We start from the raw sequence: 17,958 nt of genomic DNA on the forward strand, positions 1-17,958 counted from the left end.
TGGTGACAAACAGACCCGAACTATTTGAAACAGTTAACGCAGAAGAGAGAATCAGCTATCATAAAGCCGTAAATAGAAATATTAAAAAAAGGTAGGAAGATTTTTCTGTTTAGCAAAAGTGACAAAAAGCAGATTTCAGAGCACTTGATGGCTCAACACAAACGTTTTGTCTGAAGTACAGATAATGTTGAGGATCAGTGGACAAAGTTCAAAACCATCGTACAATATGCATTAGATGAGTATGTGCTAAGCAAGATCGTAAGAGATGGAAAAGAGCCACCATGGTACAACAACCGAGTTAGGAAACTGCTGCGGAAGCAAAGGGAACTTCACAGCAAACATAAACATAGACAAAGCCTTGCAGACAAACAAACAAAATGTAGTGTGAGGAGGGCTATGCCAGAGGCGTTCAATGAATTTGAAAGTAAAGTACTATGTACTGACTTTGCAGAAAATCCTAAGAAATTTTGGTCTTAAGTCAAATTGGTAGGTGGATCAAAACAAAATGTCCAGACACTCTGTGACCAAAATATGGTACTGAAACAGAGGATGACAGACAAAAGGCCGAAATAATAAATGTCTTTTTCCAAAGCTGTTTCACAAAGGAAGACTGCACTGTAGTTCCCTCTGTAGATTGTCGCACAGATGACAAAATGGTAGATATCGAAATAGACGACAGAGGGATAAAGAAACAATTAAAATCGCTCAAAAGAGGAAAGGCCGCTGGACCTGGTGGGATACCAGTTCGATTTTACACAGAGTATGCGAAGGAATTTGCCCCCTTCTTGCAGCGGTGTACCGTAGGTCTCTAGAAGAGCATAGCGTTCCAAAGGATTGGAAAAGTGCACAGGTCATCCCCGTTTTCAAGAAGGGATGTCTAACAGATGTGCAGAACTATGGACCTAAATCTCTAACGTCGATCAGTTGTAGAATTTGGAACACGTATTATGTTCGAGTATAATGACTTTTCTGGAGACTAGAAATCTACTCTGTGTAGGAATCAGCATGGGTTTCGAAAAAGATGATCGTGTGAAACCCAGCTAGCGCTATTCATCCACGAGACTCAGAGGGCCATGGACACGGCTTCCCAGGTAGATGCCGTGTTTCTTGACTTCCGCAAGGCATTCGATACAGTTCCTCACAGTTGTTTAATGAACATAGTAAGAGCATATGGACTATCAGACCAATTGCGTGATTGGATTGAAGAGTTCCTAGATAACAGAACACAGCATGTCATTCTCAATGGAGAGAAGTCTTCCGAAGTAAGAGTGATTTCAGGTGTGCCGCAGGGGAGTCATAGGACCGTTGCTATTCACAATATACATAAATGACCTTGTGGATAACATCGGAAATTTACCGAGGCTTTTTGCGGATGATGCTGTGGTATATCGAGAGGTTGTAACAATAGAAAATTGTACTGAAATGCAGGAGGATCTGCAACGAATTGACGCATGGTGCAGGGAATGGCAATTGAATCTCAATGTAGACAAGTGTAATGTGCTGTGAATACATAAAAAGAAAGATCCTTTATCATTTAGTCACAATATAGCAGGTCAGCAACTGAAAGCAGTTAATTCCATAAAGTATCTGGGAGCACGCATTAGGAGTGATTTAAAATGGGATGATCATATAAAGTTGATCGTCGGTAAAGCAGATGACTGACATTCATTGGAAGAATCCTAAGGAAATGCAATCCGAAAACAAAGGAAGTAGGTTACAGTACACTTGTTCGCCCACTGCTTGAATATTGCTCACCAGTGTGGGATCCGTACCAGATAGGGTTGATAGAAGAGATAGAGAAGATCCAAGGGAGAGCAGCGCACTTTGTTACAAGATCATTTAGTAATCGCGAAAGCGTTACGGAGATGATAGATAAACTCCAGTGGAAGACTTTGCAGGAGAGACGCTCAGTAGCTCGGTGCAGGCTTTTGTTGAAGTTTCGAGAACATACCTTCACCGAGGAGTCAAGCAGTATATTGCTCCCTCCTACGTATATCTCGCGAAGAGACCATGAGGATAAAATCAGAGAGATTAGAGCGCACACAGAGGCATACTGACAATCTTTCTTTCCACAAACAATACGAGACTGGAATAGAAGGGAGAACTGATAGAGGTGCTCAAGGTACACACTGCCACACACCATCAGGTGGCTTGCGGAGTATAGATGTACATGTAGAAAAGGAGATAACAACAGCACAATATCTCCACTTAGGTAGTCAGTACTAAATTGGGCATTCAACCACCATCGTAGTTCTAAACAGTTAGTATAACACCACACCATTCACTGGGCACTCTTATCATTCTAATCTTACAGCTGTTAGTATCATCTACTTTCATTGATTATAATATACATGCTGCGGATGCTTTGCCCCCCCCCCCCTCCAGGATACACAAAAAAAAGGGGGGGGGGGGATTAAATGTGGCTCACAAATGATATTTTCTAATTTCAGTACACCTAAAGCATAGGAAATCCAGAAGAATAGGAGATTAACCAAACTGGGAGAAGGGTGTCTTTATCCATTTCCTAATGTTCTTCCAGTTTGAACTTAATTTAGTTCCTGACAGTTTCACACGAACAGCCCCTTTAGGCTATCAGAATAATTGTACAGAAATTATCAAAGTTAATTTGGTAGAACACTATTACCATAAGTAGTACCATATTTTGTGTTGAATATGACTCGGAAAGCAATGTTAATTTACTTTCGGTCTGCTTCCTGACAACTTACTGAAGTATTTCTGAACTGCTCCATCTGTTGTGTTGCCTGCATCATTTGCTGCAGGTGGCAGTCACTGTTCGATGCAGATATGAGCAAAGACATTCCCTGTTGTACGAGGTAACTCTTCTTTGCTGCACACCATAATTAGTACAACAACATAGGGCTCATTCTGCTGAAAATGAAGTCAGCAAGTTTTTCCTATCAAAAAGTCTTCCTAACTCTGTTTAAAGCATGCTTTAACCTGAAACAAAGCCTTTAATGGTTGCTGGCAATTTATTGAAAATGGGTGTCCCTGAATATTGGACCCCTTTATGAACCAAGGTAAGTGATTTTAGGTATTAATAGAGATCGTTCTTTTCCTTAGTATTGATACTAAGTATGAGGTCTGCACAGAAAGTAATGAACTGCGTATTTTTTGTTCAACACAATGAGAATTTCACACACAAAAGAATGGCGTTTTATATACACACCCCATTTTTCCACATAATCTCCATCCCATTCTATGGCCTTCCTCCAGCACTAAACAAGGGCTGTATGCCCTGTCAGTAGCAATGCTTGTCCTGGTGGCGGAGCCAGTGCTTCAGTGTGCAAGTCACCTCCTCATCATCCTTAAAATGTCTTCCACGAATGGCATTCTTTAATGGCCCAAGCAAGTGAAAGCTCGCTGCAACATGTCAGACGTGACAGCTGTAGATGGTCTCCCCGATCTCTGCAAGCTGTGGCACTCCACTGATGACCTCACCCTCCATGCCCAGTGACTAACTGTACTTCTGTTGACATCAGATGCTCCATAGACTTTCCACAAGCATTTGTGAATATTTCCAAGTTTCTTTCTTTGCACTGAGAAATTCAATGATGGCACGCTGCTTGTAACGTACATCACCTACAGATGCCATTTTGAAACTGTCTTGCAGTTACGCTGTGTGTCCGAAATGATGGAAACTTGGCATACTCATTCAGGAGATTTCAAATAATACACACGTGACTTTTGCATATGTAGCATTGTTTCTGGCTGAGAAACAGTGCAGTACATTACTTTCTGGGCAATCCTCATATTTAGCTATTGGTTGGTAAAAGAGATATATTACTTGCAACAAATTTCATTAAGGAATAAATACACTGAGAGACAGTGGTTAGAATACAAAGTTCCTTGAACAGGTTTCTACATGATGTTCTTGAATTTACAACACAAATGATTCTTATCACACTCTTTTGCACGCTAAAAACTTTTGCTCGGTTTGATGAGTTATCCCAGAATATGATCCCATATGACATATTAGAATGAAAGCAAGCAAAGTATGCAAGTTTTTTTTATATTTGTATCTCCTATATTCGACATCATTCTCACTGCAAATACATACTTGATTAGGTGCTTCATCAATTCTGTAGTATACCCTTGCCACCTGAATTTATTATCAAATTGTAAACCCAGAAATTTAACACTGTTAACCTCTTCAATCTGCAAGTCTTCGCATGTTAGCACATGCTGAAAGGAAATCTCTTACAGGTTCTAAACTGAATACAGAGGATGTTTTCAAAGTTTAATAAGAGCAAATTAGCTCTAAAACATTTATTAATGTCGGCGAAAATTTGATTAGCTGCTACTTCTAAATCTGTACTTGACTTGCTACTTATTGCAATGTTTGTATCATCTACAAACAAACAAAAACTTAGGATCTGACACTGTAACAGACAAGAGGTCATTAATGCAACAAGAAAAGTTACGGACACACAACGGAACCTTGAGGAACACAACATGTAACGAATTCCCAATCAGATGAAGACTGACTGTTTACTGCACAGGTATTTCACAATGACACCCTTTGTTTCCTGTTTGTTAGATAAGACTCAAAATATTTCACAGCATTGCCTGTAACACTATAATATTCTATAATTTACTTAAGAGAATGCTGTGATTCACAGTCAAACACTTATGACAGGTCACAGAGAATTCCTGTAGCCTCTCATTTGTTAGCTAATGCATTAAATACATTCTCACTTTAACTGTAATTAACTTTCTCCTTATCAGAACCATTAAGAAATCCAAACTGTGGCTTGGACAATATATTCTTTACTGTCAGATGCTTAAGAAGACACTTTGAAGACACTTTAAGATAACCTTTTCAAATATTTCTGGAAAATTGAAACTGGTTGACAATTTGATGATACCTCTTTATCCCTCTCCTAGTAAAGAGGGTTAACTTTAGCATATTTTATGCCAGTCTGGAAATGTTCTGCTGATAAGAGATTGATTACACAAATAACTTAAGATAGAACTCAATTCGCATGAGCACTCTTTGATATGTTATCAAACCCACCAGAATACTTGGATTTTAAGGATTTTGTGGTGGCCGCTGCTACTTTGGGAGACTTGAATGTCATTTCCATTTAATTGGAGTTATTTTTAAAGACTGGTTTCAGATAGTCCATTTCCCTGTTCACCGAACCTGATAACCCCAAGCTGTCAATAACAGAAACAAAGTTTAAGAGGTTTGCAACACTACACTTTTACCAATGTCTCATTTATTTTTAGAGCTAACTATTCTTCTTCCTTTTTAGCCCTACCTGTCCCCATGTTCACTATATCCCATACAGTTTTCATTTTGTTGCCTGATGTAATTATCTTTTTCTCATAATACAGCTGCTTTGGTTTCTGGATTGCTCGTGCAAAATAATATTTTGCAGTATTCTTTGTAAGGCATTACAATGCTAACATCATAGCCCTTCCTAGATAGTATGTCTCCATTTTGTTCCACATTATATCTTTATTGCTTGTGCAGTCCATGATTTATTTTTTGACTTCTGTTTGATTTGAGTTACCCTTAGGGGAAAAATTTTTCAAAAGCAGAAGTAACTTTACTAATGAATGCTTTGTATTTTCTATTCCAATCAGAAGTATTGTAAATATTTATCTAGGTCATGTCTTTGAGTAATCTCCTAAAATTCTCAGTTTTTGAGTGATTTGTCACCCTCCTTTACTCAGATTTAAGAGATTTTTTTCTGACAAGTTTCAACATGTAACACATGATACTGCATGTCATGATCTGATAGCCCATTTACTATTGGTTTTGTGATATGACTTTTTCCTAGATTTGTCTACGGAGGTATTATCAATAGCAGTCTCAGAGCAATTATGTATCATAGTTGCTAATTTCACAGTAGGGACTAAATATAATGACAGTGTTACTGATTGCAATAATTGTTCACTGGCAGAGCCTACAGATCTTTTTATGAAGAGGTTACAGTTACAGAAGGTGCTTTTTATATACTTACTATTATAAAGGACTTATGAAAAAATTTATTAATATCAATATTCTTGAAACGAAAATCGTTTCTGACAAATGTGGCAACTCCTCCTTTCTTCATATTTTCTCTACAGAAGTAAGAAGCTAACAGGAACCCTGTAACATTTACTGTATCTATACCAGTGGTCACTTGTATGTTAAGAGAGGCAGGATTATATCAGCACAAATAAGCAACTCATAAACTTACCCGTTAGTCTTCAGATATTCTGATGCAATAAGGGTAACTGATTTTGGGCACTGGCTGAATTACGACTGGATAAACCTAATTTCTCTGTCAATTTTTGAATATGTCTAGTTTCAATCAGACAGTCTGCATGAATTGTGTACATTGTAATTTGCTTTCTGGCTGCCTGTTTTATCAACGTGAATGGCGTTTTCAGCCTGTCTCTTAACTCCTTTTTTTTGTGTACACCCTACACTAAAATTACTTCTGTTCTATCACTTGTAACCATTCGTACACTACCGCTCATTAATTACAATACACCCTGGTATTTCAGATTTACAACACCAATCAAACATTATTTCTCACAAAATTATTTACTTCCAAATATATTAGCTCAGGCAGTTTTCCCTTCCCTTTCCTGTTGAGGTGAAGGCCATGCCTAGTATAGTCCCAACTGCTGATAGAGTCAACAGGAACCACAACAATGAGACCCCATACATGATCCAAGCAGCCATTCCACCTCTAAATTAATTCTCCTAACAGAAGAGTTTAAATGAAGCCAATCAAGGTGCCTCAGAACACACACAAGACTAACACTGGTACGTCTCTTTGCTGAAGCTATCTTTACCAGATTACTCTCAATTGAATAATTAGGGTTCCTGTCTATGCTATTGTCTGCCCCACCCACTATTACCACGGTATCTTCCTTTTTGAAGTCATTGGAAAGTGAACCTACGTCCTGTAGCACCTGAGCCAGACTTGCAATAGGTTTAAAAACATCTTGTGACCTGTTAACCTCACCCTAGTTCATCCTTCAACAGTTGGCTAATTCCTCTGTAATGTGAACTACCTTATAACAAAATTTTCTTCTTGTTCACAACTTTTTTTGACTTCTTACTTCTCAAATACTTTCAAAAAGTTTGTAGTGTCCTGTCTACTCCTACATCTACTTATGGCTCACCAGATACCAGCTGTGACAACAGATCAAACATGTTTTCCACATTCACAGCAACACTGCCTGAGAAAGTCTTACTCCTATTTCTTCTATAACCTGTTGTCACTTCCCACGTATCTTTTCTTTTTTCCCCCCTTAACCTTTCCAGATCTAGTTTTGCTTTATCTAGTTCCATCTGAAGGGTAGCAAACTCCTCCTGTTCCACTATCTTCCTATCTCTACAACAAATCCCACACAACCAATGAGCCTTGTTGACTTCCCCAATCCCCACATCGCTACAATCACCCACATGAAAGAGACTGCAACAACCCTCACACCACACTCCAGAACTAACAATTCTATGGCAAGCCATACACTTCTCACTCATGGCAGACAAATTTTAGCTTTAGTCTAAATTAAACAAGAATAGCTTCCTAAACTACTCACTTAATATATTAAATTACTTAGAAAGTTTAGGCCTAAAGTTTGGATACTAATTCAAAACTTCCGGAGAAACAGAAATGACTAAACCTGTATTGTTTACATGACAAAACAAAAGTAAACAAGGAACTGACCCGACACTATATGAACTTTTCATTTATTTTGTAATTTTTCACTTCGGCTACTTACTAGAGGATGAAATGGATAGCCTGTAAGAATACATTAACAACAAAAACTGTACTTTATTGAAATAATCATGTAACTTACAGTATACAATAACGTAAACAAATCCTAATACAAAATTCACACCTATGATATGTTTTCTTTTTCCGTAAAATATGCAAAAAATTTGAAACCTTCAATTGATAGCTTACAATACATATTAATTTACTTATTTATGATGTAATATTGCCTTAATTAACTACTATTAATCAATCAAACACGTATCTTTATGAGAGCTCTGAATGTACACCACTCGTCATCCAAAGACACACATTCCCTGCTCCTTCTACTGTATAAATAAATATCTTAACAGGAACTGTTAGACCCACTTTCAGTTTTGACAGCACTTTATTACAACAGACAAGATTAGGTATTTTGTGTATGACAAATTTATTGACAGTGTATGATAAATTTATTTTTTAAAAATTTATTAAAATGTTTCATTCTGACTGTATTAATTCTGTAAATTTTAGTAGTTCCAGTTTACTGTAATTATTAACCTATTTTGACAATCTCCTGACAAATGATATGGGTAGTAAGGATTATATTCAAATGTTTGATGTTCTTTATGTTATACTTTCTGACATGTTCCGTGTCTATGGAATGAAAACTGAATCTAATATAATCTAATCTTAAAAACAAATCTGAAAGTGGTACTAATGTCTTAATGGAAACAGACTGTTGGATGGAAATTTGGAAATCTCCCTGATTTTTATAACATTTTGAATGGGAAAATATAATGATAGAAACTGTTGCGTGCTCATTTCTGAGAAACTGCAACTAAAGCTTCCATGATGGCTTTACAATGTAGTACAAGTAGAAAGTGAAGTAAAATTTGGCTGTGTGGCTGCAGTGCATATTTATACTGTGGTTTGCTTAAATGCATGTTTATACAGCATAACTATTTCTCATGAAATAAACCTTAACTGCACACTTTACCTAATCTGTCATAGTACCATTTTTGCACATGTAATGATTCTTTACGCACCTCGTTAGTGAATAATATTTTTGCATATTTTGACAGGTTAATCATTGTTTACTTTGAAGTCAATTCATGCATTGATATTTTTAAAATATACATCAAGCTCAATTTGAAAACAATTGTATTTGACATCAATTTGAATAATCTGACTTTATGAACATAGTCCATAACCCATGAGTTACTAATGATGCCAAAATGGAAACAGTTCTGTCATATTTACATTAATTATGTCCATCATTGCATAACAAGTATTTCTGTCCACTGCGCAACTGAAAGGACAGTCCATCCAGACAATATTTGGCAATCAGTGACAGTCAGCAGACCCCCCCCCAGACTAGAGCTGAATTATCCTACTAGACTCACTAGATATTTGCTTGCAATTTTGGTGAGATATTGTGAACAATTCTTGCACAATAAGTGACAGTGAGTTAGAAAAGTTAATTTTTTAATTTCGAGGTCGTTATTTTATGAGTAACGGTTCCCTCTCATTTCTTGCTCTCTAAGAAGTTTTCCACTTTCTGTCTTAGTCACTACTTCAGCAATGAGAGAATGTTCACATTATTTATGACTCACTACATATGTACTACTGCAATTATAGCCATGCTTTAAATGACAAAAAATATATATTTAAAACAGATTCTGTTCCTCCTCCTGTACTGTAATTGAAAATGACCACAATGGAATTAAGTAATGGTATGTACTGCAGTGCAGATTAAAAAAAATGCAGGTTTTAATAATCTTCAGCTGACTGACAACTTCACTAATGATAATATACAAGGTGATTCACGAAGATATGCAAATATTTTAATATGTTATTCTACAAGTAACACTAAAGAAGAAAGTTCATATAAACATATGTCCGCAAATGTTTGTTATGGAGTTACAGCTAATAAAAGATTTCACCTGAAATTTAGTAACTTCGCTAATATGAAGCCATCGCAAAACTGTATGAGGTTAAAGTAAAGCATGATTTCCATTTATTTTCTTGTTACTGGTCTGGTGAATCTAATAAAACATGTCCCAGATGTGTATCTGTAGTAGTTTTCCAGAACATTCATTCAGAAAAGCAGACGTTATTATACGAGTAAATTTATGCGATTGCAGTCTTTCTCAGTGTATTCCACTGATGAATTCTTCTCTGGTTATCAGCCGAGTGGTGGCGTCATCTTGTCGCAACGTTTCAATGAGTTTCATACCCATCATCTTCGCCGAAACTCATTGAAATGTTGCGACAAGACGACACCACCACTCAGCTGATAACCCAAGAAGAATTCATCATCACAAGTAAATTTGTTCACTTTGCATTAAGAATGTAGAAATGTTTATGTCATTGTTGGCAACTGTTAGTGAGTTGCTTCAGTCATTTCCTAACCTTGAAACAAGTTAGTTTTCTGTACTGTTCAGTGAAAGAACATAACAACAGCGTATTTAAGTGAAGCAACATAGTAACTATTGTAGTATGTAGATTATTTATGAAATAGGCATGCCTTTCAAATTTACAACAGAGGAATACGCCGATATGGTGTTTATTTGTGGCAAATGTGATGGTAATGCTACGGCTGCAGTTAACGAATACTGCATACATTATCCAACTCCGAGGATTCCAAATGAACGAACCATTAGCGGAGTATTTTGAATGTTACAGAAGACAGGTTCTCTACCTCGCATTCATAATCAGAATGAGTGCTCAATGAGTGAAGACGATGAGGAGGATCTTATGGATGATGTTCAACATAGCCCAGGTACCAGAACACAATGTACCTCTCAATGATTAGGCATTTCACAATCAAAGGTATGGTGTACACTGTAGTACAATAATCTGTATCCTCACCATAAACAAAAAGTGGATCATTTACATCCAGGAGATCCTGCCCTTCGCTTGGAGTTGTGCAACTGGTTTAACACTAATCGGCAGTTACACAAATAAATTTTATTTACTGATGAAGCACAGTTCACTCAAGATGGTACAAACAATTTACGTAGCTAGCACGAATGGTCTGAAGCAAACCCACATGCAACAGCGCAACGCAATTTCCAGCAGCGATTTAGCATAAATGTGTGGTGGGGTATAATCAACACACACTTTATTGGACCATTCATTTTCTCAGGACGTCTAACTGGCGAGATGTACTTACAATTCCTTCAAGAAGAAATGCCTGGGCTACTCTAAGATGTTCCACTTGCTACGCGATTGCAAATGTGTTTCCAACATGACAGCGCACCTCCACATTTCACAAATGCCATTACTGCACATTTAAATGAACATTTCCCCAGAAATAGATTGGTCATGATGTTACACATCTGTGGCCACCTGCATCGCCCAATTTAAAACCAATGGATTTTTGTGTATGGGGATGGATGAAAGACCTCCTTTATGAGAACAAAGTCAATACACATGAGGCATTACTTGCTCGCATTATGAATGCAATACATGAAATTAAGAACAACCCTGTGAAACTGAAATGAGCAACAAAGTCTGTTCATACATGTATAGTTAAATGCATTGAACTTGGTGGAGACATTTTTGAACATGTATTGTGAAATTGTATGTTCACTGATTATTCCAGTTTAACATGAATTCACATGTGGTATGGTATTAATAAAAGCAGATTATCTAACACATTCATACAGTTTCAGTTAACATTATTACCATCATTTTTCCAAAACTAAATTCTCTACAACTTCTGCTGAAAACTATGTGCATCTTACTAGAATTTAAAAAATTGGGCCAAATAGTAATAAATAAAAATTTTACAAAATACATCTTTGCTTCTCTGGATGTTCTGGAAAACTACTGCAGTTACACATCTGAACATGTTTTATTAGATTCACCACATCAATAACAACAAAATAAATGGAAATTGTGCTTTACTTTAACCTTGTACAGTTTTGCGATAGCTTCATATTAGCAAGGTTGCTAAATTTCAGGTAAAATCTTTTATTAGCTGTAACTCCGTAGCTAAACATTTGTGGACCAATGTTTAACTGAACTTTTTTTTTTAGTTTTACTTGTAGAATAACATTAAAATGTTTTCATATCTTCTTGAATCACCCTGTATATTATTTATTAGTTCATGGGTACTTTTCAGTCACTTACTTTCACTATTTTTTGAATGGTGTAGCTGGAACATTCGATGTTTGCTACACAGAATACTCATATTTATCTTACTCATCTACAGGGCAACGTAGAACATTCAGTCAGGAAAGCTGACAACTAGAGCCCAGTTGTACATAGAAACATACATCCAATGCTTATGGATGACTTACTCTCAACATTACTGTCAGCAGTGTGTGTTCCTTGTTCCATGTTCTGATGATAACTGCTTCTCCTTTCACGTGGCAGAAGATGGAATCAAGTTTGCAATTCTCACATTTCCTGGTTCATTTTCTCTGTGACCTTTATATGGTTTCTTTGTGAAGTAGAGTTTCTTGATATGGAATTTTGTTATTTGTAGCTTACAAAATTTCTGTGTGGCGTTCAGGTTTCACAATCAATGTTGTATTATTGTCTTTCCATCTGTGTTCCTCTGTTTTGGGAATAGTGCCAATGATAGCGTTCTTAAGAAAAATGGTTTCAAAGTCTATAATGATCAGGAGACATATTACGTAATGTTTACAACATTACCACTGGAGATGCTCCAAAAATGAGAATAGCATCTGGTAAATTAGCATTTCAGTTTCCAGTACTCTTAAGACAGAAAAAACAAAAATAATTGTGACATTTATCAATTCACAATAATTAGTTTGCAGCTGGTGCATCTGAGTGTTATTTGCAACTATCTCTAGTCTTAAATTTAGTCACAGAAATGGGAATAAAACTCACTGACATTCACTTTAGGTACTTTGGCTGTCAGTGGCTGAGTATTTGAAACACAAGCTGACAGTCAGTTCCAGATTCAAATGGTTAAAATGGCTCTGAGCACTACGGGACTTAACTTCTGAGGTCATCAGTCCCCTAGAACTTAGAACTACTTAAACCTAACTAACATAAGGACACCACATACATCCATGGCCAAGGCATGATTCGAACCTGCAACCGTAGCAGTTTCAGCCTGAAGTGCCTAGAACCGCTCGGCCACAGCGGCCGGCTCAGTTCCACGTCCGCTCAAGGAAAACATCAGCAGACAAAACAAATTCTACCTGCTGTAGTATAAAAAAACTCTACAGCAATGCAGAATATGTTGGTCAACTCTGTGACCATCAAGTTCCTCGTGCATGGCACAGAATTATCCTGCTACATTCACTTGACATTTTCTTGTTATTTCCCCTGAATAATAGAAGCGATTTTTCTTTTAAAGTGTGATGCCTGGTAATCAATTTATGGCCTTGCCTCAAGTGAGGCCATTCCATGTGGAAACTGCAACTAAGCTAATCAATTTATGGCCTTGCCTCAAGTGAGGCCATTCCATGTGGAAACTGCAACTAAGCTCATCTCTCATATTGTCTCAATAAAGGCCTGTTTTTTTTACTTATTCTGTGACAGAGCCACAATCAGCCATATTGAAAATCAATAAGGAAATCTTAATAGAACTTCCCAATCATAAGTGCTCTTGCTACTTCCAGTACCCCACAGTGTAAGAGCAGAAAACTTACGACACTCCACAGATTATAGTGCCGTTTTCTGCTTCTGCTGACAATTTTGTTTTTGTGATAAGACAACTTCATTTATGAAAATGTGACACTGAATAATTTTATAACTGGTCTTCTTTAGGCATGTTCTCCAACTGCCTAATGTCCATGCTCCTTGAATATGACATGGGACAGCATGTCAAGAGGACATTTCAAATTCCATTGTGCAAATTATCTTACTAATTCGTGCCAATTTTGGTATGCACATGTTACATAAACTTCCGGTTGAGAATAACATATTATTTTGGAATAAAGAGATGACTCACTGAAAAGCAGAAGTGCTGTGCTGTCGACAGATGTATGAACAAAAGGCACAGACCTCGGCTTTGCCACCTTTCGGAATGGCCATTCATTCTGGTCGACAGCTGGTTGGTTGTCATACTACATACTAATGTAAAATGCTGTGCAGTGGTTGCAGCAGAGCTGGTATATAACATAGCAGCTTTCGCAGATGGCCCGTACCAGTCAAAAGCTTATCCTATTTCATCAGAGGCTGGGCCACCTGTGAAAGTAGCCATTTTATATACCAGTTCTGCTGCAATCACAGCACAGCATTTTACATTGGTATGACAGCCAACCAGCTGTCAACCAGAATGAATGGCCACCATCAAACTGGTGCCAAAAACAAGATGGACCACCCAGTGGCACAATATGCAGTAGAGCACAACATGCAACATTTCACAACCTTCGCTCTCATAACCTCCCGGGCCTAAACCTACGGTGGCTCGCTGTCTACCCAGCCATCACTCAAACGTACGTGCGTACGCACGTGAGACTTTTGTTTGTAAAATCAGCAGAGTATTTTCTGTTATAGCAACACAGTTTATGTAGTTTTGTTGGTTATGCTCACATACATACGTGTGTACGTGTATGGGGGGGAGGGGGGGGGGGGGCGCGCGTGCGCTCGCTACAGCTTGAGAAAGGAATTTCATTCCAAATTGCTCAAAGCAAAGTTCTGTACCTTTAGTCTGTGTATCTGACGACGGCGCAGTGCTTCTGCCTTTCAGCGAGTCATCTCTTTATTCCTAAATAATTTGATACATAAACTTAAGGTTTTATTAAAATAGACTTTCATCATACAGTTATCATGGTGAGTTTTAATTCATTTGTATTAGTACAGTGCACATTTTAACAGTATTTTTCCGTTAGTTTATTGAACATGACAGTAAATGTAAGAGAAGCAATATTTTTCTAACACTATCTAAAATAGTATGACAGTGCTCACGTGGTTTACAGATTCCACATCTGTAGAAACCTACTCATTCAGAGTTAAAGATGTCAAGCCATGTCTGAAGTGCATTTTTGTCCAAAAAGGATTTTTCTTGATGGTTGCTTGATAAGAAACAGGAAAGGCAAATATCTGAGTGTGCAAGATCAGCTGAGTAAATGCATGAGGGATGATTTCCCACAGAGACTTTTTTTGGTAAAATCAGAAAAGTATTTTTGTAATAGCAACACAGTTTATATAGTTTTGTTGGTTATGTTTCTTATACTATGATCAAAAGGTGTCTCAGTTGTTGGCATGAAATGGACACACCCCTGGCAAGAAGTTCTTAATGTGAACACCCTTTCTGTGTCACCAGATACAAAGTATTATCTGTTCACCATGTCCCTTGCTCAAGATGTCTTTTGTTAGGGCCCTGCCATTAATTTGCTCTTAAGAATTTAGGATCACAACTTGTCACTACTAATAACATGCATAGGGATACTCAATGAGCAAACTAATTACATTCAAAACAAATGTATTAATAGTGACCCCTTTGATTTTTGATGCTTTGATTTAGAGTATGCAGTACTTCTGAACCTTGCCTACTAAAGGCAAATGTCAAAAGATATCGAATGATTGAAGTCAATTATTGAGACTTCCTGCATGTTGTAAATCATTTACGATAGCATGATCTTCCTTGAACAAGGAACTGCTTTTCAGATGTGATTTGTCCAACAGCAAATTCCTCCACACATGATAGAAATGTTCTGAGCTTCCTCTGCTGCTTGAACCCCTCTTTTAAATCCAAAACAAACAATATGCTGCAAATCTTAGACCTTCCCCATTTGTGACTATTTTATAACACAAACTAATTTCGAAAGATTCAAGTATGCAAAACCAAGTACATCACTGCAAGAAAAATACTAGAACTTTAGAATGACACTTTAAAAATATGCTCACAGCAAATCGTGTGTTTTGACTTACTGCACAGTGCTATCAAAGTTATTTCATGTAGAAAATCAAATTACAATAAACTTGAAGCTTACATAATATGGGACAATTATTAATTTCCACTTCCAGAGAGCATTGCTCAAAATATTTTTTCATTGGGAATCGCATGTCACAAGATAATATGTATATTTTATGTATTATGGTTTATTAGAGAGCAGTAGCTTTAAAACAGAAGCACTGTATAAAGAATTGATGAGTTTCAGTTTTTTGTGATACGTATCTTTGGTAGGTATTTTCTTTCAGGATGATTTACTACCATTACTAACCTCAGTGGCCCATCAGGAATCTGCCCTAGATGTTCATATTCGGCTAGTGAGTACAATTTTAGGGCTTGCCACATTTCAAGTAGTTCTTTAAGCTCTTCAGAGTCTTCAGTATCACCAAGATCCCCTTCTGCAACTACAAAATCTGATGATGCAGTGGCTTCACCTTTCCAGTAGTATTCCTGTAAAGAAAGAAAAACAAAGATGTGCTAAACCTAAATAATGAGGACTAATCTATGATTCACTTGACAGAAGCACTTTCTGTTCCTGTGTACTGATGCATACGAATTCAATACGTAAGCTACAGTAATCAACACCTCTCATGTATTCAGCTCAACGTCTATTCTAGTGGTATCTACATTCGAAACATAGTTCTTCTGTAGGTACAATATTTTAGAGGAATAAGCAAAGAGACAGTGTACAAGTACTAAAAGAAACTGAATGGAAGGAAGATTCTGTAGTGGTCAATCCTGACACCTTCAACTACACTGGGCATTTAAGGGGCTCTGGAAAGATTCAAAATCATGAAATTTCCTTTTTTACTTTTTTGTATTTTAAAAATCTAGACTTTCGTCTTTCAATTGATATGTAATTTATTCAGTTCAGAAGACTACAACTATTTTTAAATTATTTTTGAAATATGTTCTGCGTGAGCATGGCTCATTGTGGCACTGTAAAACTGCTGTCAAATGTTGTGTTCCTGAATATTTTAGTGATGTGAGTGCTTTTCGCGGATGATGCTGTAGTATACAGAGAAGTTGCAGCATTAGAAAATTGTAGCGAAATGCAGGTAGATCTGCACTGGATAGGCACTTGGTGCAGGGAGTGGCAACTGACCCTTAACATAGACAAATGTAATGTATTGCGAATACATAGAAAGAAGGATCCTTTATTGTATGATTATATGATAGCGGAACAAACACTAGTAGCAGTTACTTCTGTAAAATATCTGGGAGTATGCATGCGGAACGATTTGAAGTGGAATGATCATATAAAATTAATTGTTGGTAATGCGGGTACCAGGTTGAGATTCATTGGGAGAGTCCTTAGAAAATGTAGTCCATCAACAAAGGAGGTGGCTTACAAAACACTTGTTCAACCTATACTTGAGTTTTGCTCATCAGTGTGGGATCCGTACCAGATCGGGTTGACGGAGGAGATAGAGAAGATCCAAAGAAGAGCGGCACGTTTCGTCACAGGGTTATTTGATAACCGTGATAGCGTTACGGAGATGTTTAACAAACTCAAGTGGCAGACTCTGCAAGAGAGGCGCTCTGCATTGCGGTGTAGCTTGCTCGCCAGGTTTCGAGAGGGTGCGTTTCTGGATGAGGTATCGAATATATTGCTTCCCCCTACTTATACCTCCTGAGGAGATCACGAATGTAAAATTAGAGAGATTAGAGTGCGCACGGAGGCTTTCAGACAGTCGTTCTTCCTGCGAACCATACGCGACTGGAACAGGAAAGGGAGGTAATGACAGTGGCACGTAAAGTGCCCTCCGCCACACACAGTTGGGTGGCTTGCGGAGTATAAATGTAGATGAAAATAAGTGTTACACACTAAGTGTTGTGGCTAGCCTCTGCCAGTCTGGTATATATCGCTGTTTGTTTATTCTTTTGTAATCCTGAAAATATTTTTAGTGAATTCTGTTCATTGAAGTCTCTGTTTCACTGATGGATACTAATGGGCAAACATAAACTGACTAGAAATCCTCTGACGGCTTTTAAGAAAAGGAGAAATGTTGGCAAGCCAAAGGTAGGTATTATTACCGTAAACAATAAAGATGATAAAGTGTGTGAACCTGCCCATGGCAGGTGCAGAATGTATTCAGTGTAGTGAAGTCAGTCTGGAACACTGAATAAAAAACCTCATAGGACTTGCCAGTGAAATGGAACTGAAGTCTAGTAATAGTCCATATATGGCCACCATCTGAAACAGTGTTGCAATAACTCCAAATGAAGAAAACTGTAGCAAAAGCTATAAACAAAACTTATATTTGTTTATGCCTCACGTACAATTGGAAAGTGTGCTATTGCAGGTGCAGTTTTCTGTGGCGTGACAATCTTCCAAACTCCCCAACCAAG

General features: G+C 37.4%; 1 protein-coding gene across 1 annotated transcript in view; it reads right to left on the minus strand.

Annotated features, from left to right (window-relative positions):
• Positions 1–17,958, minus strand: part of LOC126482145 (uncharacterized) — a 111,913-nt gene that overhangs the window by 37,842 nt on the left and 56,113 nt on the right. Inside the window, exon 5 of the mRNA XM_050106125.1 lies at positions 15,878–16,056. Within this exon, the coding sequence (XP_049962082.1) occupies positions 15,878–16,056 (179 nt within the window). The remainder of the gene's footprint in view (positions 1–15,877; positions 16,057–17,958) is intronic.

The sequence above is a fragment of the Schistocerca serialis genome, chromosome 1, assembly GCF_023864345.2.
Source record: "Schistocerca serialis cubense isolate TAMUIC-IGC-003099 chromosome 1, iqSchSeri2.2, whole genome shotgun sequence".
NCBI classification, from domain to species: Eukaryota; Metazoa; Arthropoda; class Insecta; order Orthoptera; family Acrididae; genus Schistocerca; species Schistocerca serialis.